This window comes from Xyrauchen texanus, chromosome 46, assembly GCF_025860055.1.
Source record: "Xyrauchen texanus isolate HMW12.3.18 chromosome 46, RBS_HiC_50CHRs, whole genome shotgun sequence".
In the NCBI taxonomy this organism is placed as follows: domain Eukaryota; kingdom Metazoa; phylum Chordata; class Actinopteri; order Cypriniformes; family Catostomidae; genus Xyrauchen; species Xyrauchen texanus.
This window is the reverse complement of record NC_068321.1, coordinates 8,516,395-8,536,061: the sequence shown is the minus strand read 5'-3', so window position 1 is coordinate 8,536,061 and position 19,667 is coordinate 8,516,395. Positions and strand designations below refer to the sequence as shown.

At 35.5% G+C, this 19,667-nt stretch overlaps 1 protein-coding gene across 3 annotated transcripts; it reads right to left on the bottom strand.

Annotated features, from left to right (window-relative positions):
* Nucleotides 1–1,912: 1,912 nt before the first annotated feature.
* Nucleotides 1,913–17,688, bottom strand: LOC127638650 (beta-hexosaminidase subunit alpha-like). Of its 3 annotated transcripts, none has more exons than XM_052120267.1 (14): nucleotides 17,337–17,688; nucleotides 15,777–15,887; nucleotides 15,299–15,364; nucleotides 15,169–15,215; nucleotides 14,978–15,088; nucleotides 13,717–13,818; nucleotides 9,687–9,819; nucleotides 9,362–9,542; nucleotides 9,190–9,276; nucleotides 7,885–7,957; nucleotides 7,460–7,634; nucleotides 4,117–4,207; nucleotides 3,913–4,020; nucleotides 1,913–3,662 (listed from the first exon to the last, which is right to left on the bottom strand). In XM_052120267.1, the coding sequence occupies exons 1-14, from the start codon at nucleotides 17,584–17,586 to the stop codon at nucleotides 3,599–3,601; spliced, it is 1,599 nt and encodes a 532-aa protein (XP_051976227.1). In that variant the 5' UTR covers nucleotides 17,587–17,688; the 3' UTR covers nucleotides 1,913–3,598. The 3 variants fall into 3 exon arrangements, 2 of the variants coding, with proteins under 2 accessions (XP_051976227.1, XP_051976226.1); XM_052120266.1 differs by lacking the exon at nucleotides 7,460–7,634 and adding an exon at nucleotides 4,985–5,165; XR_007969883.1 differs by lacking the exons at nucleotides 1,913–3,662; nucleotides 7,460–7,634 and adding an exon at nucleotides 4,912–5,165 and having other exon boundaries at nucleotides 3,972–4,020.
* Between the last annotated feature and the right edge of the window lie 1,979 nt (nucleotides 17,689–19,667).

The window sequence follows — 19,667 nt, the reverse complement described above, 5'->3', positions numbered from 1 at the left end:
TAGTCAAAACAAGTGAAAGTATCTACCAGTGCAGAAGACGTAGTCCAAAGTTTTTAGAATATGTTACTGACCTTGAGTAATCTAATGCAATGCGTTACAAATGACATTTTACAGCATGTATTCTGTAATCTGTAGTGGAATACATTTCAAAAGTAACCCTCCCAACCCTGGCATTAGTGTAGCCCACACATTTATATTGCTATATGTTTCTTAACTCATCCCACCACATTTAGCATAAGGATACAAATACAGCAAACTGTTTCTGCATACAAAGAATCTACACAATTGTCAGTATGGCTTCATGGCTTAAACCATAGATGAGTGTCCGTTCTCTTAACAAACTATACACAGATCACTGAACAAAGTAAATTAGACAGAGAAGGGATTATCACTAGGACACGGATGTGTCTTCAAAAAAACAAACTGTCCCAAAAGGGTGAACAAATCAATATCTCTATCCTGCAACTTCCTTTCAGCTTACAGCTATTATTCATACAAGATACTAGACTATACTTCACCTCTAAGTGAACTGAGTGAAACAATGTAATTGTTGTCCTTCTTACAATGTGGATTATGTCATACTGATGCCAATAATATGCTCTAATCACAAAATGTATAATTAATAAGCTCCAAAATCTAATTAGGGTCATTTACCATATTCAGAAAAAGCCCTAATACCCCTGTCATGGTGGAAGGAGCCCAAAGATTTATATGACTCATTGTGATTAATCTTTGTGTCCGGGATTAAACACATTAATAGACACAAGCTGCCATATGGTTAGGTTGAAACTTGTACGAATGGGCTGCAGAGAAAAACTTGGCACAAAACAACACGCATAGTTTAAGCACAAATTAACTAATAAGGTCATTATCTAGATTTCTGAATCTACGTTAACTGTTAGAGAAATTGCAAGTTGCTTGCCAAGCGAGAAACGATTTGGCGGGAAACCTATTAGGCTGCTTAGACTACAAATAAGTGAGTAATCTTTTGCTCACGATACACAATTCATCTATAAATAGACCTTTGTAATGTCTAATTCTCCTAGTTCCATAACAGGTTTGAGATATGCCCTAAATGAGCTGTTTACTGCTAAACAGGGGCTATATCCTATATATATGTCATTATGGGTAATCTAGGATCCCCTTTCCATGTCTTGGTCCTGTCTGACATACACATCTTTAAAAAAATGAAAGGTCATATTGGGGTCAGTGGCTAAGCAATGGGCCTCATAAATTAGGCTGGGCATGCAGGCACAGTAGAAGGGTAAGGGAACCAAAAAGGGCTGATTCTGCAATGGGGAGGCATCATTGCCTTCTGGGATTAGCCAATCCCTGCCATCTGCTAGCGGCAGCATAATCCCGTCAATGAGAAAATCAATTGTCTAAGTAAATATCAAATGCATGTAAGCTCATTTTGGCAAGTAACTTAAACATTAGGAGGACTTAAGTTAAAAGTCCATGTTAGTGCTGAGCAAGGGATAGGGAGGCTTATTTATTGTGGGCAACTGGGAATTGTTGCTGAATCATCAAAAAACGATCAAGACAATTAACAAAGAAAACGAAGAAGAAAATTAAAGGACACACAATAATGATCATTTTGAAGTTGTTGCATTAGTTTATACAATATGAACTACCATGAACTCACAATTGTATTTTAACATTTACATTTATTCATTTAGCTGATGCTTTTATTCACTTACAAAATGAGGAAGGATACAACATACGCCATTCATCTTAAGAGACAGTAACATGAAAAGTGCTGCATTACAAAGTTTCAATTTCATCAGATTTTTTATTACATAAAAAAAGTTATTTAATAAATTGAAATATTTAGTTTATATTATAGAGTAGCATTAGCCAAGATTATTAAAAACTTAGCTTGTAATACCTCAAAAACTTGTAATACCTGTAATAACAAATACTACCTAATTGTAAAGTATTACTTACATTTTTTCTATTTTTTTAATAGGTGAGAATTACAGTTGATTTAAAATACCTTCTCATTAAAAAATTACCAACTACAAAAAATAATGTTCTCAACAATCATGCCATGGTCCAAATCACTGAGATCACATTTTTCACAATTCTGATGGTTGATGTGAACATTGACTGAAGCTCCTGACCTGTATCTGCATGATTTTATGCACTGCTGCCACACGATTGTCTGATTAGATAATCGCATGGATGATAGTTGGTGTCAGACGGGCTGGTTTGAGTGTTTCTGTAACTGTTGATCTCCTGGGATTTTCACACACAACAGTCTCTAGAATTTACTCAGAATGGTGCCAAAAACAAAAACATCCAGTGACCGGCAGTTCAGTGGACGGAAACGCTTTGTTGATGAGAGAGGTCAACAGAGAATGGCCAGATTGGTTCAAAAAGTTTAAGGTAACTCAGATAACCGCTCTATACAATTGTAGTGAGAAGAATATGGGTTGACGCTGTTTTGGCAGCAAGAGGTGGGCCTACACAATATTAGACATGTGGTTTTAATGTTGTGGCTGATCGGTGTATGTGTATATATATATATATGCATAATTGTGTTTGAAGTTATTTGTTCCTGTACTGACACAATAAAGTTGTATTTGTAAACATTAGTTAACAATAACAACCAACAATACATTTTCAGCTTTATTAATCTTGGTACATGTTCATTTTAGCATTTACTATAGTGCAATTTTTGGAAACACTTTACAACAAGGTTCCGTTTGATAACAACATTAGTTAACATGAACCACACTTTTACAGCAATTTTAACAAATGTTTTAAATCAAAAGTTGTTAACATTAGTAACCATTAACTAACATTAACAAAGATTAAAGATTAAATGCTTTAAAAATTATATCTTTCATTGTTTGTTTATTATATTTAATGCAGTGACCAACAAAAACTAACAATGAACAGTTCTATTTATTTTTTTTAATTAGCCGAGATTAATACATTTAGTAAAAATCTATTTTTCATTGTTAGTTCATTACACCCAATTCATTTACCAAATGACACTATTTTAAAGTGTGACCAGAAAAGATAATACCACAAGAAATTCAAAAGGTGGTTGCTTAATCGTGTCTATATCAGTAGTAGCTAACCGTTCAGGCCATTCACACCTTACTGTGTCCTACTTTAGCTCATGTGTAAACCCCATCAGAGTTAATAGGATCTGCTGCGGCATAGCTGGTGAGACGGGACTGGTGTTGTAGTGGCGGGCGATTTCATTAAATGTGTAGGTACTTTACATCAGCCATTTACCTGGAGCTGGCACTGTTCACCACACATCAGGTAAACCCTTATTCTCATACGATGAATTTAAAGTTTTTGTGACTTAATGCAATGACATTCAAACATGTTTACAGTAACTGTGGCTTCAGTGTCCAAATACATTTTGGGTCCACTGTATTCAGAAGGTAGTAATTCCTTCAGTAATACCATCATTCTTGCATAGATCTTTATGAATAATACAATTCACATTACTTGGAAAGTCAGTTCACATGAGTAACAGAACAACTATTTTGTAGAGTAAAAAAACAACTTTATTGTGCAAATTTAAACGCAGTGCTTCCAGTTCACAAAAACAACCCTCTTCAGTTCCGATGCACCTCTAAAAACCATTATACTCATGTTTACAATGGCCAACAAACAGAGGCTCTGCTTGAATACCCCGCCTGAGGCAAAACAAACAAGATTAACATGTATTTTTTTAAAATACAACTGTATTTATTTTTTATATATATATTTATATACTATATACTGCATATTTCAATGTATATAATACCATTCTATTTATGTAACATATGGTATATACACTATGTAATTTAATTAAATAATTTTAAATAAATAATTTTGTATGTATACAGTCCAGGTGAAACAGAAAAGGCTCTGAAATATAATGATTGATAAACATATTTTCAATACCTCAGAAGTTTGCAGCGGAACTCTTCCAGTCGAGGGAAGGCCAGATCTGCATTCAAGGTTTTCTCTTCATCACTCCACAACCTTTCAGCTGCAGCACAAGCTCTCGGCCTTCACACACATGCACAGATCACAAATATGCCTAAGTATGTATAGATACTGCATGATCAATAATCAATTCTTATGTTGACTCTTTTCTAGTCATACCACAAACGAGTGTTCAGATTGGTGGCATCGACATATTCGCCCCACATGGCAACCTCTCCACCAATCACCAATTTCTTTTGCTCCTCTGTGCCTAAACCATAGAAACAAAGACACAGCTTTAGCCAAGCACAACAGACCTAAAAACACACCATCACTGCACTTCAAACAACCAAACAAAATCATTTTCAGTATGCTCTGCTTCAGGAGTCAATAGACTAAACAATTGAGATTCATCAGAGTTAACTTTGTTTAGAAATGTAAGTGAAGTGTAGTTTTAGCAGGAAGACTAGCAGCTGTACATCATTGCACCATTAGCTAGGTAACTCCTAGCCAATCACATGTCAGCCATCGCTTTATAAGTCTTGTCTATCTATATCAGATTGTTGTTTCAGTGTGCTAACATGACAACCTCCACCACCCCACTGCCACCAGTTGAGTCCCGTCCTGCATGGGGGTAAGCTTCTCGCCCCTGCCTCTTATCTCCAGCAGGATCTGATGGTTCCGAGTACAACTTCTTCGGACAGCCAGATGGGGCTTACGCCAAAGAGAGACATTACATTCCTGTTTTATATTCATCAAATAAATGTCATCTAAAACTTTACTCAAGTCTGTGAGTTTTCCTGATAGAAATTACCTTTAGTAGTGAACTACACATGATCTCCGACTGGAGCTTATATTATGAAAACACAATTTTAAAGGAATAGTTCATCCAAAAAGTAAAATTCTCTTATCATTTATGATGAGAGCATTTTCATTTTTGGGTGAACTATCTCTTCAATTTAGTTAAAACCCTACCCTAGAGCCCATCAACACATCCCACTGGTGACCATAGGACCTCATCACCAGCCTAACATGCTGCTCCACACACCAGAAAAATGTTGGGGCCTCACTGCGTAGGAATTACGCCAGTCCTGTCCATAGCTGATGTGATTGATGTACCAGGGGGCAGAGAGTAGAACCCTGTGCCCAGCCTTGGTCATCCTGCTCAGTTCAGCATAGTATTGTTTAGTAGTGCCCTTCCAGATCTCCAGAACTGTGTCCTGAGGAATCTGAGATTACAGACAGGAAACATGCAGTCATAGCCTCACACTGATCACGTATAATCTACAGATGTATCAATGAATTGCATTTATGCCAAAAAAAAAAAAAAAAAAAATATATATATATATATATATATATATATATATATATATATATATATATATATATATATATATATATATATATATATACACTCACCTAAATGATTATTAGGAACACCTGTTCAATTTCTCATTAATGCAATTATCTAATCAACCAATCACATGGCAGTTGTTTCAATGCATTTAGGGGTGTGGTCCTGGTCAAGACAATCTCCTGAACTCCAAACTGAATGTCAGAATGGGAAAGAAAGGTGATTTAAGCAATTTTGAGCATGGCATGGTTGTTGGTGCCAGACGGGCCGGTCTGAGTATTTCACAACCTGCTCAGTTACTGGGATTTTCACGCACAACCATTTCTAGGGTTTACAAAGAATGGCGTGAAAAGGGAAAAACATCCAGCATGCGGCAGTCCTGTGGGTGAAAATGCCTTGTTGATGCTAGAGGTCAGAGGAGAATGGGCCGACTGATTCAAGCTGATAGAAGAGCAACTTTGCCTGAAATAACCACTCGTTACAACCGAGGTATGCAGCAAAGCATTTGTGAAGCCACAACACGCACAACCTTGAGATGGATGGGCTACAACAGCAGAAGACCCCACCGGGTACCACTCATCTCCACTACAAATAGGAAAAAGAGGCTACAATTTGCAAGAGCTCACCAAAATTGGACAGTTGAAGACTGGAAAAATGTTGCCTGGTCTGATGAGTCTCGATTTCTGTTGAGACATTCAGATGGTAGAGTCAGAATTTGGCGTAAACAGAATGAGAACATGGATCCATCATGCCTTGTTACCACTGTGCAGGCTGGTGGTGGTGGTGTAATGGTGTGGGATGTTTTCTTGGCACACTTTAGGCCCCTTAGTGCCAACTGGGCATCGTTTAAATGCCACGGCCTACCTGAGCATTGTTTCTGACCATGTCCATCCCTTTATGGCCACCATGTACCCATCCTCTGATGGCTACTTCCAGCAGGATAATGCACCATGTCACAAAGCTCGAATCATTTCAAATTGGTTTCTTGAACATGACAATGAGTTCACTGTACTAAAATGGCCCCCACAGTCACCAGATCTCAACCCAATAGAGCATCTTTGGGATGTGGTGGAACAGGGAGCTTTGTGCCCTGGATGTGCATCCCACAAATCTCCATCAACTGCAAGATGCTATCCTATCAATATGGGCCAACATTTCTAAAGAATGCTTTCAGCACCTTGTTGAATCAATGCCACGTAGAATTAAGGCAGTTCTGAAGGCGAAAGGGGTCAAACACAGTATTAGTATGGCTTTCCTAATAATCCTTTAGGTGAGTGTATATATATATATATACACTCTTTTTTTAGAATATATATATATTCTTTTTTTTTTTTACCTTTTCATGACCTGTTATTGAAAGTATCATGGACATGAAATGATGGGAAGAAGATGGGGGAATGAGTTGCAAATAGCCACACAGCTATTTGAACACCACAGCTCAATAAGCACAAGCGTTAACCATTAGGCCACGGCTCCGACCCATAAACCAATGTAAAAGTGAGTTTCATTTAGCCTTATGACTTCTGGGATGCTGGGGAAAAAACGTAGTGTGCGACTTGCACATTCTGACAATATTCATTCTTAAATGTTAACTCTTGGCTGACACCTTCTGGTAAGAAAGTGCTATGCATTAAACACTATTTCTTTTTTATAGTGTTAGTTATTATTTAAAGTGGCATTCCTTCCTCTACAATACTTTCAATAAAAAGTGGCCAAAACAGCAAAATAAATAATAAAAAACGAATTCCAGATAAATAAAGCAGAGGTTGTTCCTAATCCGATTTTGACACAATTATCTCTTTTTTCCAAATAGGCAAAATAGTCTTTAGTTTATATCACAGACTAAAATAAAATATTCAAAGACTGAATATTTTAAATGTGTACAATTGTAACGCCTCAACCCCAACACTGATTTAGTGCTGTACATAGTTGGAATACAAAAAAATCGTATAAGTCATGCCAATCAATTATATATATATATATATATATATATATATATATATATATATATGCATGTATATCTTTTTTCTCACTCAGCAGAGCACACACTTTCACACTGAAAGAATGCAATTTATAAAACAGCACTACTCTTAGACGCAACACAGCACTGCACAGCACAGCAACCTTTTCACTATGTTATTTGTAAGTAGTTTGCACTCGTTTTCTGACCCTTAAAGGCTAATGGCCGCACAATATAGTAGTGAGCCCAGCTGTGAGTTGGTATCGGGAGGTCGAGGTAGAAAGGGGCCGCCAGGATGACCTTTAACCCTGCCTTAGTCACCCTCCGCATCTCGCACAGGTAACATCCCTGCTTCCAAACCTCCACCACATACTTAGATCTGGGCTACAAGAGAAACATCTCATTCCAGTTAAAATAACTCATGCAGTGCATTCAAACCACAAAAATAAGCATTCTTCAGCTAGAGGCTTTGATGAAGATGAGGGTGAGTAAATGATGAGAGCATTTTCATTTTTGGGTGAACTATCCCTTCAATTTAGTTAAAACCCTACCCAGATCAAAAGTGCCTATAGAAAAAGAAACACACAAGTATAAAGATATTTGATAGGAACAGGTGAATCAGATGTCTACTCACTCTCTCATGGTAGTCAAACACATCCTGCCACACAATTGAGGTTTTGTTGAGAGCAGTGGTCATGTTCATTATACTGAAGAACATAATGACAGACATAATAAGCACATTCAAACCATCGAAACTGTTCATGAATGTTCCACTTCTTCCAGTTCTAGAGGTAAAAGTCTACCTGTAATCATGAGGGTTTAACCATCTGCAAATAAATAAATCTATACACTCTATTCAATGTTTTATGGTGATCTCCCATGTTTGCACAATAATGTTTAATAATCGTTTGATACAGTTTCCAAATTTGCAACTAGGGGTAGACATTTTTACAACTAACAATTTAAATACATTTTGATTCAAGGAGTCACAGTGCAATTCCAAATTGAGTCTCAACACATATTTTCAGGCACTTAAAGGGATAATTCACTCCAAAATGAAAATTCTCTGATCATTTACTCAACCTCATAACTTCTCAGATGTGTGACATTTTTTATTCTTCTGCTGAACATAAACAAATATGTTTAGAAGAATATTTCGGCTCTTCAGGTCCATACAATGCAAGTGAATGGTGGCCAGAACTTTGAAGCTCCAAAAAGCTCATAAAGGCAGCATAAAAGTAATTCATAAAACTTCAGCGGTTAAATCCATGTCTTCAGAAGTGATATGATAGGTGTGGATGAGAAACAGATCAATTTGATTTTTTACTATAAATTCTCCCCCCTGTCCAATAGGTGGCATATATATTGTGATATGCACAAATAATGTGAATCGCCAAAAACAAAATAAAAATGTGAAAGTGAAAGAGGAGATTTACAGTAAAAAACTTAAATTAAATATTGAACTGTTTCTCACCCACACTTATCATATCACTTCTGAAGTCATGGATTAAACCACTGGAGTCTTATGGATTACTTTAATGCTGCCGTTATGTGCTTATTGGAGCTTCAAAATTCTGATCATTATTCACTTGCACTGTATGGACCTACAGAGCTGAAATATTCTTCTAAAAAATGTTTGTTTGTGTTCTGCTGAAGAAAGTCATACACTTCTGTGATGGCATGAGGGTGAGTAAATGATGAGAGATTTTTCATCTTTGGGTGAACTATCCCTTTATTGTAATATTTTGTCCTGTGGATGCTTGTAATTAACTTAATTCTAAAAAGGATTTTTTTTGGATTGATGCAGAATCTTAAGAAAGAACTACAATGCATCTGTGAATAAATTTTTTCACCTATTGTACCCTCATTTGCCACAATCATAATTGCAATTCGAGCTATTTACTTTAGCTTTCTTTTACACTTTAATGATTTGACCCACCTCTCCATATAGAATGATTCCAGTTTGGTAAAATCCTTCCCAAAGCCCATCTTTTCCATAAACTTTTTCACATCAGGATTCGATTGCCTATTAAAATATAACAAAACAGAAAGACCCATTTCCATCATGCTCAAATGAAACACCATATGACATTATGAGTCAATATGCTTACCAGCAGCTAAAACGGACTTCATCCCCTCCTATGTGAACGTAAGAGTCAGGAAATACAGATTTCACCTCTTTGAAGAGGCGCTCCATGAACTTATAAGTGGTGTCTAGGGTTGGATTGACAGGTCCAAACAACCCAGAGGGGACACTTCCCTTGTAACAAGGTGTCAACAGGTCTGGCTGTCCTGAGAATCAGGAAAAGACAGAAGAAGACAACCCACATCATTATTCTCTCTTTTTTAAAACTCTTATTTGAACATATGTGCACATGTAAGGATATAATAGGACAAAAGATGAATGCCTCTTGGTTTCATACAAGAGAAACCAACCTCTTCCCCATGACTGAGTGTGTCCAGGTGAGTCAAACTCAGGTACGACTCTAATGCCCCTCATTCTAGCGTGTTCAATCACTCTCATCACATCTGACTGGGTGTATATATGAGTAAATGGGTGAAAGGCTCCCTAAGACAAACAAAAAGAACATCAGTATTGCATTTACATTTATGCATTTGGCAGACGCTTTTATCCAAAGCGACTTACAGTGCAATTATTACAGGGACAATCTCCCCAGAACAACCTGGAGTTAAGTGCCTTGCTCAAGGGCACAATGGTGGTGGCCGTGGGGTTCGAACCAGCGACCTTCTGATTAACAACCCTGTGTTTTAGCCACTACGCCACCACCACTCCACCACACTATTGCATATACAAACTTAACTAAACTGTTGAGTAGCGTCAAAGTAGCTCAGCTAAGTTCACAATAGAGTAGATTTTCCAGTAACAAGCTCATTTTTTCGACAGGAAGCACTGTAGAGTCACAAAATGGGGTAGAGGGAGTAATCAAACACGCTCACCAAAACCATCATCTCTATCATGTAGCGCTGGGAAAAAACTAATAATTTAGATAAATCAGTTCTTCTAGACAGTTTATATAAGTGAACCGGTTTAACTAAACGATTACTTTATATTTAGCGTTAGGAACTGCTGATTTTAGTGGATTGGTTCTTTCAGATGATTCATGCAAATTTATTAGTTTGTAACGGTGGCTGCCCCAAATCAAATTTGGGTTTTAATTCATGTAAATTAATTTCAATTGTTCGGGTGCCAGACAAGTCAAAACTTGTCAATAAAAAAAATATATATATATATATATATATATATATATATATATATATATGGAAGTTCAGTTTCCCCGGAAATAATACACTATCCAGCCTGCTTCGCATGCCTCAGGTACTATTCTTGATGTCCATCATCTTTTAACCTCACGCCAAATCTCCAAACCTTTCCCCGGCCCTGGTTTTGCGGCCGCTACACCGACTGCTTCACGCGGCCAAACAAACACACACACACACACACACATCCATACACGCCCATTACACGTGCACACACCCAACTATATATAGTTTTTGGAATATTTATTTTTCTTTGGTTGGTTTTCCATTTGTTTTTCTTTTGGTTTGAATTGACCACGAAAGGCAGAGTTTGAAAAAAATAATGAACTAAGACATTAATAAATCAAGGACTCTCGTGACTTTTGGTTTTGCTGGTGAAATCTTGATTTGAGCAATCTATTTACTGTTCTTACTGTTTTTTTTTCATGTGAGGCAAAGGAAAAAATACAAAATCTGTGTGAAAATGTGACCTTAATCTTAACTTTTGTCTTTGATTTTGGTTTAAATGTTTTCATAAATAATCATTTTTTGACAAACCCTTCAATCTGTGAATGTGTGTCATTTAAGCCCCATCTGATGTTATTGAGGGTGCACATAAATGATTCACTGATTCACTTGAGCTACACCTTAATGGGACTTTTTTTAGTTAATTGCTGCTGTTTATCACAATATTTTTTTATTCAGATATATATATATAAAAATAACAATTACATGAAATTACAACAATGGCCAATAGATGGCGACAGTTCTCCATGCATTGGCTGATCTCTAGCATATATTGCCAATGTTGTAGCAAACTTCATTTCTAGATGTTATCAAAAGTTATGCATTTGATATATATTTAGACTTTATAAAAAAACTTTTTTTGAAATTGTAGCATTTCTTTTAAACCACTTGTGTTGAAGTGTCAGATGTTGCCTCCAATATGCTGTCAAACCAGACCATGATGCCACAGTCAAATCTGACTGTGTAACAAAGACAGAGTGATTATTTTGTTACATGTCATTTATTTCAAAAGTCAAAATTCTAGCATAAACTTTGTTACACATGGGGTCAGACCAGTGTGGTATGTTTTGGTCTGTGGGGACAGCTTTGTCTACACTTGTGAGGGTCAAAATATCCTCATAAGTAAATAAAAAAGGCCCCTAAATGGGTCAGATGATGTTGATCTTAAAATCTCGGGATGCGCACATGTTTGTGTGATGGTTAGGTTTAGGTTAAAGGCTAAGTTGGGAAAAAGAAAATATCATAAATCTGTTATGAAATCAATGGAAGTCAATGAGAGATCACAAGTATAATCAAACAAACCTGTATGTGTGCGTGCGGTTTTTTGCATTGTTTTATAGTCTCACTTCTGCATTTATGTGTGATTGTGTTCTGCATTTTGAACAAAAAAAAAAATTGCTCTGTGTTGTTGTCTCTCCCATTCATTTCCTATGGCAGGTCATTTTTGACCTGAACAAAACTAGTTTCGCTTTTTTTCATGTCCACTTAAACTTTTCAAGTGAAGTCCAGATTTTGTATTTATTTATTTATTTTTTACAGATAGCAAGTGGAGGAAAAGTCACCAAGTCTTTTGCATACCCACCAACATAATTTGAGTTATTATTAATAAAAGTGTATATACTTTCTTATATGCTGAGATCTTTCCTGACCCATGACTTAAAAAAATATTTTAAAAACAATTCCGATTATTTACCTTATTTATGTATATTCTGTGTTGGTTTATATGTTTTTTTTATTTTAATAATGTATTGTTTTCCTTCACATGTACTTTTTGTCTTAATGAATCAGTGATTGTATTCATATATTGTTGGATCTGTGTAATTTTGTGCATCTTATTGAACATTTAACCTTCTGTTTTTCAATAAAATATCAACCGTTTTAGCACAATGTGTTGAACTTTTGAGACGGTCTCTTACCACACTCTTCACAGTTTTAGCAGGTTTCAGCACAATATGTGGACATTTCAGACATACTCTTACCCACTGTATGAATAATTTACAACTTATATAGATGTTAAATTAACCATCTGGAACAATTTCAACGTGACGCCATCTGACCAGCTTTCGGGACATATTTAAGTACTTAGTCTTAGTGCCTTCCTGAGGCAATGTCCTAAATTTTTTCTCTCTCTCTGAAATTAGTTTTTTTTTCTCTCTGAAATGTTTTTCCTCAAGAGGCAACATGAGAAAAGTGTTGTTTCTTGCTATCTAACAATTAGCATGTGGTACCAACCTTGGCCACCAGGTGCCACAATCAGTATTACTTAAATCTTATGCTTACAAGGTGACAGAATGTTTATCTGTTGATTTAGAGATTTATAGTTAAAATATTATACAATAACAAGAATGTTTTGCAAATCTTAATAAATATGTCTATAATGTGAGACATTCCTCTAAGGAGTGGTGGTGGTGTAGTGGGCTAACGCACATAACTGTTAATCAGAAGGTCGCTGGTTCAGTCCCCACAGCCACCACCATTGTGTCCTTGAGCAAGGCACTAAAATCCAGGTTGCTCCGGGGGGATTGTCCCTGTAATAAATGCACTGTAAGTCGCTTTGGATAAAAGCGTCTGCCAAATGCATAAATGTAAATGTAAAAATGTCCTCTAAAACATAAAATACCACGATTAAACAATATGTACATACTGTATGTTTCATTTGGCATTTATTGTCAAGTGTGAAAACAGGTTGGTACCATATGCTAATTGTTAGCTAGCAAGCCTCTTGAGGAGAGAAAACAAATCAGGAAAGAAGAAAAAAAAATTTGAGAAAGATAATTTCTGAGAATAAAAATTTTCTGAGAGAAAATAAATTCTGTGAGAACAAATTTCAGATAGAAAAATTATTTCAGAAAAAAAAGTAGGACAGGCTAAGGAAGACACTTTTTTCACCTAGTTAAATTATTTTTTCAAAGTGCAATTCAGGGCTTCCATAATTAATAATGCAGAAATGAGAATCATCTATTTTTGTATTACAGTAATGGGAATTTGGAAAGAAAATATGTTTACTTGTAATGAAAATAATGTCCCAATCTTAATTGTCCTTAAAATACAGTAGGTCTAATTTTTTCTTTATGCAAACTATAATTTTTTCTTTGATTTTGGAGTGAAATTCTCCCATTACCATTACAAATTTAATTTGAATAAATGTGAATTTACAGCAGTGAATGATTAAAATTTTTACCTTATTGCTGAGGTCAGGAAATGTGCGACTTTGATATGGAAAAGAGGGGTCATCCACGATGTGCCAGTGAAAGACATTGAACTTACTGTAGGCCATGGCATCCTCCACACAAAAAGACACGAAGATAGCTTAGTATTATTATTTCATATACAGTTGAAGTCAGAGGTTTACATACACCTTAGCCAAATATATTTAAACTCATAATTCCTGACCTATAATCATACAAAACATTCAATTGTCTTAGGTCAGTAAAGATCACTACTTTATTTTAAGAATGTGAAATGTCAGAATAATAGTAGAGAGCATTATTTATTTCAGCTTTTATTTATTTCATCACATTCCCAGTGGGTCAGAAGTTTACATACACTTTGTTGGTATTTGGAGCTTTGCTTTTAAATTGTTTAACTTGGGGAAGACGTTTTGGGGAGCCTTCTACAAGCTTCTCACAATAAGTTGCTGGAAATTTGTCCCATTCCTTCAGACAGAACTGCTGTAACTGAGTCAGGTTTGTAGATGTCCTTGCTCGCACATGATTTCAACAGTTCAATTTCTAGAGGACATTTCTCCAAAAAGTAAGATCTTTGTCCCCTTGTGCATTTGCAAACTGTAGTCTGGCTTTTCTATGGCTGTTTTGGAGCATTGGCTTCTTCCTTGCCGAGTAGACTTTCATGTTATGTCAATATAGGACTCGTTTTACTGTGGATATAGATACTTGTCTACCTGATTTTTCAAGCATCTTCACAAGGTCCTTTGCTGTTGTTCTGGGATTGATTTGCACTTTTCACACCAAATTATGTTCATCTCTAGGAGACAGAATGTGTCTCCTTTCTGAGCAGTATGATGGCTGTGTGTTCCCATGGTGTTTATACTTGCATACTATTGTTTGTACAGATGAACATGGTACTTTCAGTTGTTTGAAAATTGGCCCCAAGGATGAACCAGACTTTTTTTCTGAGGTTTTGGCTGATTTCTTTTCATTTTCCCATGAATTCAATAAGGCTATCAGAAGCTAATTGGCTAAAGGCTTGACATAATTTTCCAAGCTGCTAAAAGACACAGTTATCTTAGTGTATGTAAACTTCTGACCTACTGGAATTGTGAAAAATATAGTTTGCTAATATGAAATCTGTGGAGTGGTTAACATTTTTAAATACTTAAGTCATTAGTTTTAATGACTTCAACCTTAAGTATATGTAAACTTCTGACATAAACTGTAATGTATTTTTCATTAATTAATCATTATTACTTAGTAACAACTTACCAGGTTCTTCAAAATGGCATGCAGAGGTAAATAATGCCTTGAAGTGTCCAGTAAAAGCCCTCTGAATGCAAAACGAGGGAAGTCCACAATTTCTGTCTTATTGATAAAGTACTGCAGAAGAAGTCAGAGTAAACTGATATTGAACACTGCACTCTAGAAATATGCTACAACTGATTTCAAACAATACTTACAGCGCCATAATCATCCTGGTACACTAGTTGACTGAGGGACTCCAGACCTGAAATTCAGGTTGAAAATAGACAAATATTTGGTTAGTGATTTGGGCTTTCACAGTGACTGTGAGATTGTTGATTGTCATACCTCTCAAGGCGCCCCATACTGACACTGATGTCAGCACAGCTTGGCCTTCAGACACACTCAGGTTATCTGCAATAACAATAACAACAAAAAAGACTTGATTTTAACATGATCTGATGTGCTGTATTTGGAAAACATAGTGGAACTAGTATACCCTCTATTTCAGTGGGCATCCTCTGGCATAACTAGAGGTCAAAGGTAATGAATTCAACACAAAACTCAGCTTTTACTTCTTTAATGTGAATGGGACTTGATTTTATTCATCAGCATTTAATTGGCTAACGAAAAGTGGGCATTTATGCAAATTATAACTTATTTTGATGAAAGGTTACAAAGACAATTTTAAAATGTTTGAATTTGGAAAAACTTGCACTAATGAACTGTGTGCGTAAGACCAAAAGATTATTAGAGAGTGAATATGGTCAATTCCGATTTCATGTCGAATTTAACAGTAACCCAATATTTAACAGGAAATACTCACAGCTCTCATTTGAATCTTCATCCGGGTAGCCGTCACATCCTTTGGTTTTGACACTTACTGAAACACCAAAGGGTTTTGGTTCTGACCAGATTTGGTGAGGAAGCCCTGATGCTGTCCAAATAAACATCAAATATCAATACACATTATTTAATATTAAAATGTCATTTGATCATAGATACACCCACATTACTTTCACACAGAAATAATCAAAAACTTCTCAAATTCAGACCATTAACTGTTTTAACTAAATGGAAACAACAAAATGAATTCACTTTGATGTCACTGTGAGCAAAGAATTGCAACAAATAAGTTAATTGTTTAGCTAAGTTTTCAATGGCAGCAAACGTCTGCGATTCTCTATCGCCATGTGGCCTGTTTTTTTTTATTTTTGGGCCACCCTTTATGCTGTTGTTACTGTAGAAGAACTATAAGGGGCGTTCACGCAGAACATGCACCTGGGTTCAACACAGCTAAACACAGAGTGCGTCACAGGGACTTCGAGACACCAATCATGGGCCATCACACCAAATGCGTTTTAGCTACCATCTGTTCTGTTTTTCAACTGTTTTTATACAATGTAAACAAGTGCTAGATGGACGTCTATGACTGTTGCACACTGCCTCGTATTTTCAGATCTTGTGCAGGAGTGAAGCTTTTTTAAGAAGCCGAGTTAGGTTAAAAAAGACGTCAACATTTAAAACCGCATTTCGAGACACCTGCGTTCTGTTCTATTTGATGTGCTTTGTCTAGCCGTTCTTGCGCTAAAAAAAGCTAGATGAAGCACATATAACAAAACTGTTATATGGTGTCTTGTATAGCGCTTTGTAAAGTTGACAATCTTTTTAAAGGAATAGTTCAACCAAGAATGAAAATTCTCTCATCGTGTACTCACTCATACCATCCCAGATGTGAATGACTTTCTTTCTTCTGCTGGACACAAACTAATATTTTTAGAAGAATATTTAATATCTGTATGTCCTCACAATGCCTTGTAGCTTAAAGAAACGCACAAAGGCAGCATAAAAGTAATCCATACGATTCCAGTGGTTTAATCCATGTCTTCAGAAGTAATATGATAGGTGTGGGTGAGAAACAGATCAATATTTAGTCTTTTTTACTATCAATCTCAACTTTCAAACAGCCCTTACACATGAGGGTGAATAAATTAAGAGAGAATTTTCAGTTTTTGGGTGAACTATCCCTTTAATCATATGACGTCTAAAGCGCGTAAAAACAGCGCATGTTGACAGAAAAACAACTAAATGAGCGCAGACGAACACAAACACGCGTTCATGGCGCAAACGCTAGGCAGCGCTCAAAGACAATCTGATGTATGTGTACAAAGACAATTTTGTGAACGCCCCCCTTTTATTTATTACATTATAATACGCAAATAATTTCCATGTGTAATTATAGACATTTTAATAATATCTGGCATTTATGTCATTTATTATTATGCAGGATAAATAATGTCAACTTCTACAATATCATCCTACCTAGTACAACACGGAAGCAGTTTCATTCATTCTCAAGCATAAACTTACTTAAGGTTTAACCTACCTGATCCATCCGTGAAGTCAGGAAATATGATGGAGAAGTATCTTTTGAAAGCAGCATCCAGGACAGAGCATCCACTCTGAGCAGCCGAGAACTTTCCATAAGTAAAAGAGAATAACTGTGGACTCAAACTGTATCTGTCTGCGGACACATCTATCTGTTGAGGCAGTGGCCAAACTCCATTCACCTGATCTACAGTATGACACAGAAGAACTAATAGGAAAGAAAACTGCAGATTATAAATCTGAGCCATGCTGCGGCGCAGTTTGTCGTGTTTTAGTGCTGTACGTCGGACTGACGGGTCTATACATTAGATAACACCAGTAAGTGCTGAAACCGTGAAAACACTTGTCATGTGACAGGTTGTGTTTCTAAAAGACAGATAGTCAGCTGACCTGATCTGTTCGTTGAGGTATTTCCGGGATGCACAGTGCAGCGTAGCCTGTTTTTTTCCCTGAGAGAACCTAACAGTAATAAACAATACACTATGTTGTTTAAATTATTATTGAAATAATATCTTAAAGTAAATTACTCTTTAAATGATCCATTTTCAGCTATTATTGTTTTGTTTTCGCAACCCTGAAATAGAGTGAAGTCCATTAGAGGGCATCAGTGTACAATAAAACAAACTACTAGTCTCGACTAACCAGGTCCAAAATAAAGTTGGCCAATCAGTTACTAATTACCAAATTATTATTTTTTTTTTCCTAGACTGTAATAGGATTACTTTACTAATTACACTGTCTGAACATCAATTCCATTGTGTTACTTGCTAATGAAGTACTTTTATTCCTTCAGTTCTTAATTTAAGGTCAATTAAATAGTTACAAAGTTTATGAAACAGACATCTGTCAACTTTTCACAAAAGAGATCTATCTATCTATCTATCTATCTATCTATCTATCTATCTATCTATCTATCTATCTATCTATCTATCTATCTATCTATCTATCTATCTATCTGTCTGATTCATCTATCTATCTATCTATCTATCTATCTATCTATCTATCTATCTATCTATCTATCTATCTGTCTATCTATCTATCTATCTATCTATCTATCTATCTATCTATCTAGCTATCTACTATCATCTATCTGTCTGTCCGTCTGTCCGTTTTATTGTTCTTAATTTTTTAACCCATTACACCTGCTTCTTTTTTCACTGTTGGGTTAACCACAATCGATTACTTTCTAAATCTTAATGTTTCCAACTGAATGTTCTCTAAAATGAGAATATAATTTTGTGTCCAGCTCCTGGCAACCCATCTGATATAAATGTTGTTTTAAATTAACTGTTAGGGTACACTTTAAAAAATGTCAGTAAATTTCAGAGTAAAATACTGTAAAAAAGCTACAGAAATAAAATGTTAATTGATTAACAAATATTAACTGTAAAATATACAGTACATTTTTTTAATATATTTTAAAAGACAATACAGTAGTTGTTTAAAAATTAGAATTAAATTATTTAAATGTGAAAAGTAAGATTTTCCTGTATAAATAATGGTAAAAAGAACAAGAGAGTACATGTACTTTTTACAGTAAATTATTGTTAAAATTACCATAAAAACAGTAATCAGGCATTCCCACAATTCCCTGCGTGACCCATTACATTTCATTATATTTTATGGGAATAGTTATGTTTCAACATATTTTTAATATCAGTTATGTACACTGGGGTGTTCTGTGTTATATTTGATGTAATTTAGTTAATGTTTACTGCATTATTTAAATCTCACATGTGTTACCATGGTGGTGTTTAGTGTTTGTGTGAGTGACATTGAGCACTGTCTCTACAAATTTATTGGCCAATGATCCTGGAAGAGCTACTTCTGATGAACTGCATGTCATCATGAGCCCTTCTGTAGTTATTACGGTGATTAACAATATATCTTATAAAGTAAACAACAGATCAGTTTCAGAAGGCATGTTTATGATTTATTTTGTACTGTAAATTTTACAGAATTTATTTATTTATTTTTAAACTGTAAAATGTACAGATTGTTCTCTAAAGTGGTTTACATTTTAACTGTATTTTTTACATAATTATTCTGGCAAACAGAGCTGCCAGATTTTTTACTTTGGTAAAAACAACAGGATTTTTTTTAGTGTATGTTTTGTTTCACCTATATTTCACACACGTTGTACACTCTATAACATAAATTACATTGCAACTTAGTAATGTAAACATTTGTAAAATGGGACTCCCCAAGTAGGAAAATGTATTAAAAACAAAATTTCTGGATTTAAAATAAAGATGCCACGATAGATACTTAGGTTTATAAGCAGAATGTTGTATAAATTTAGCATGCACTAACATATCTTAATTTTTTT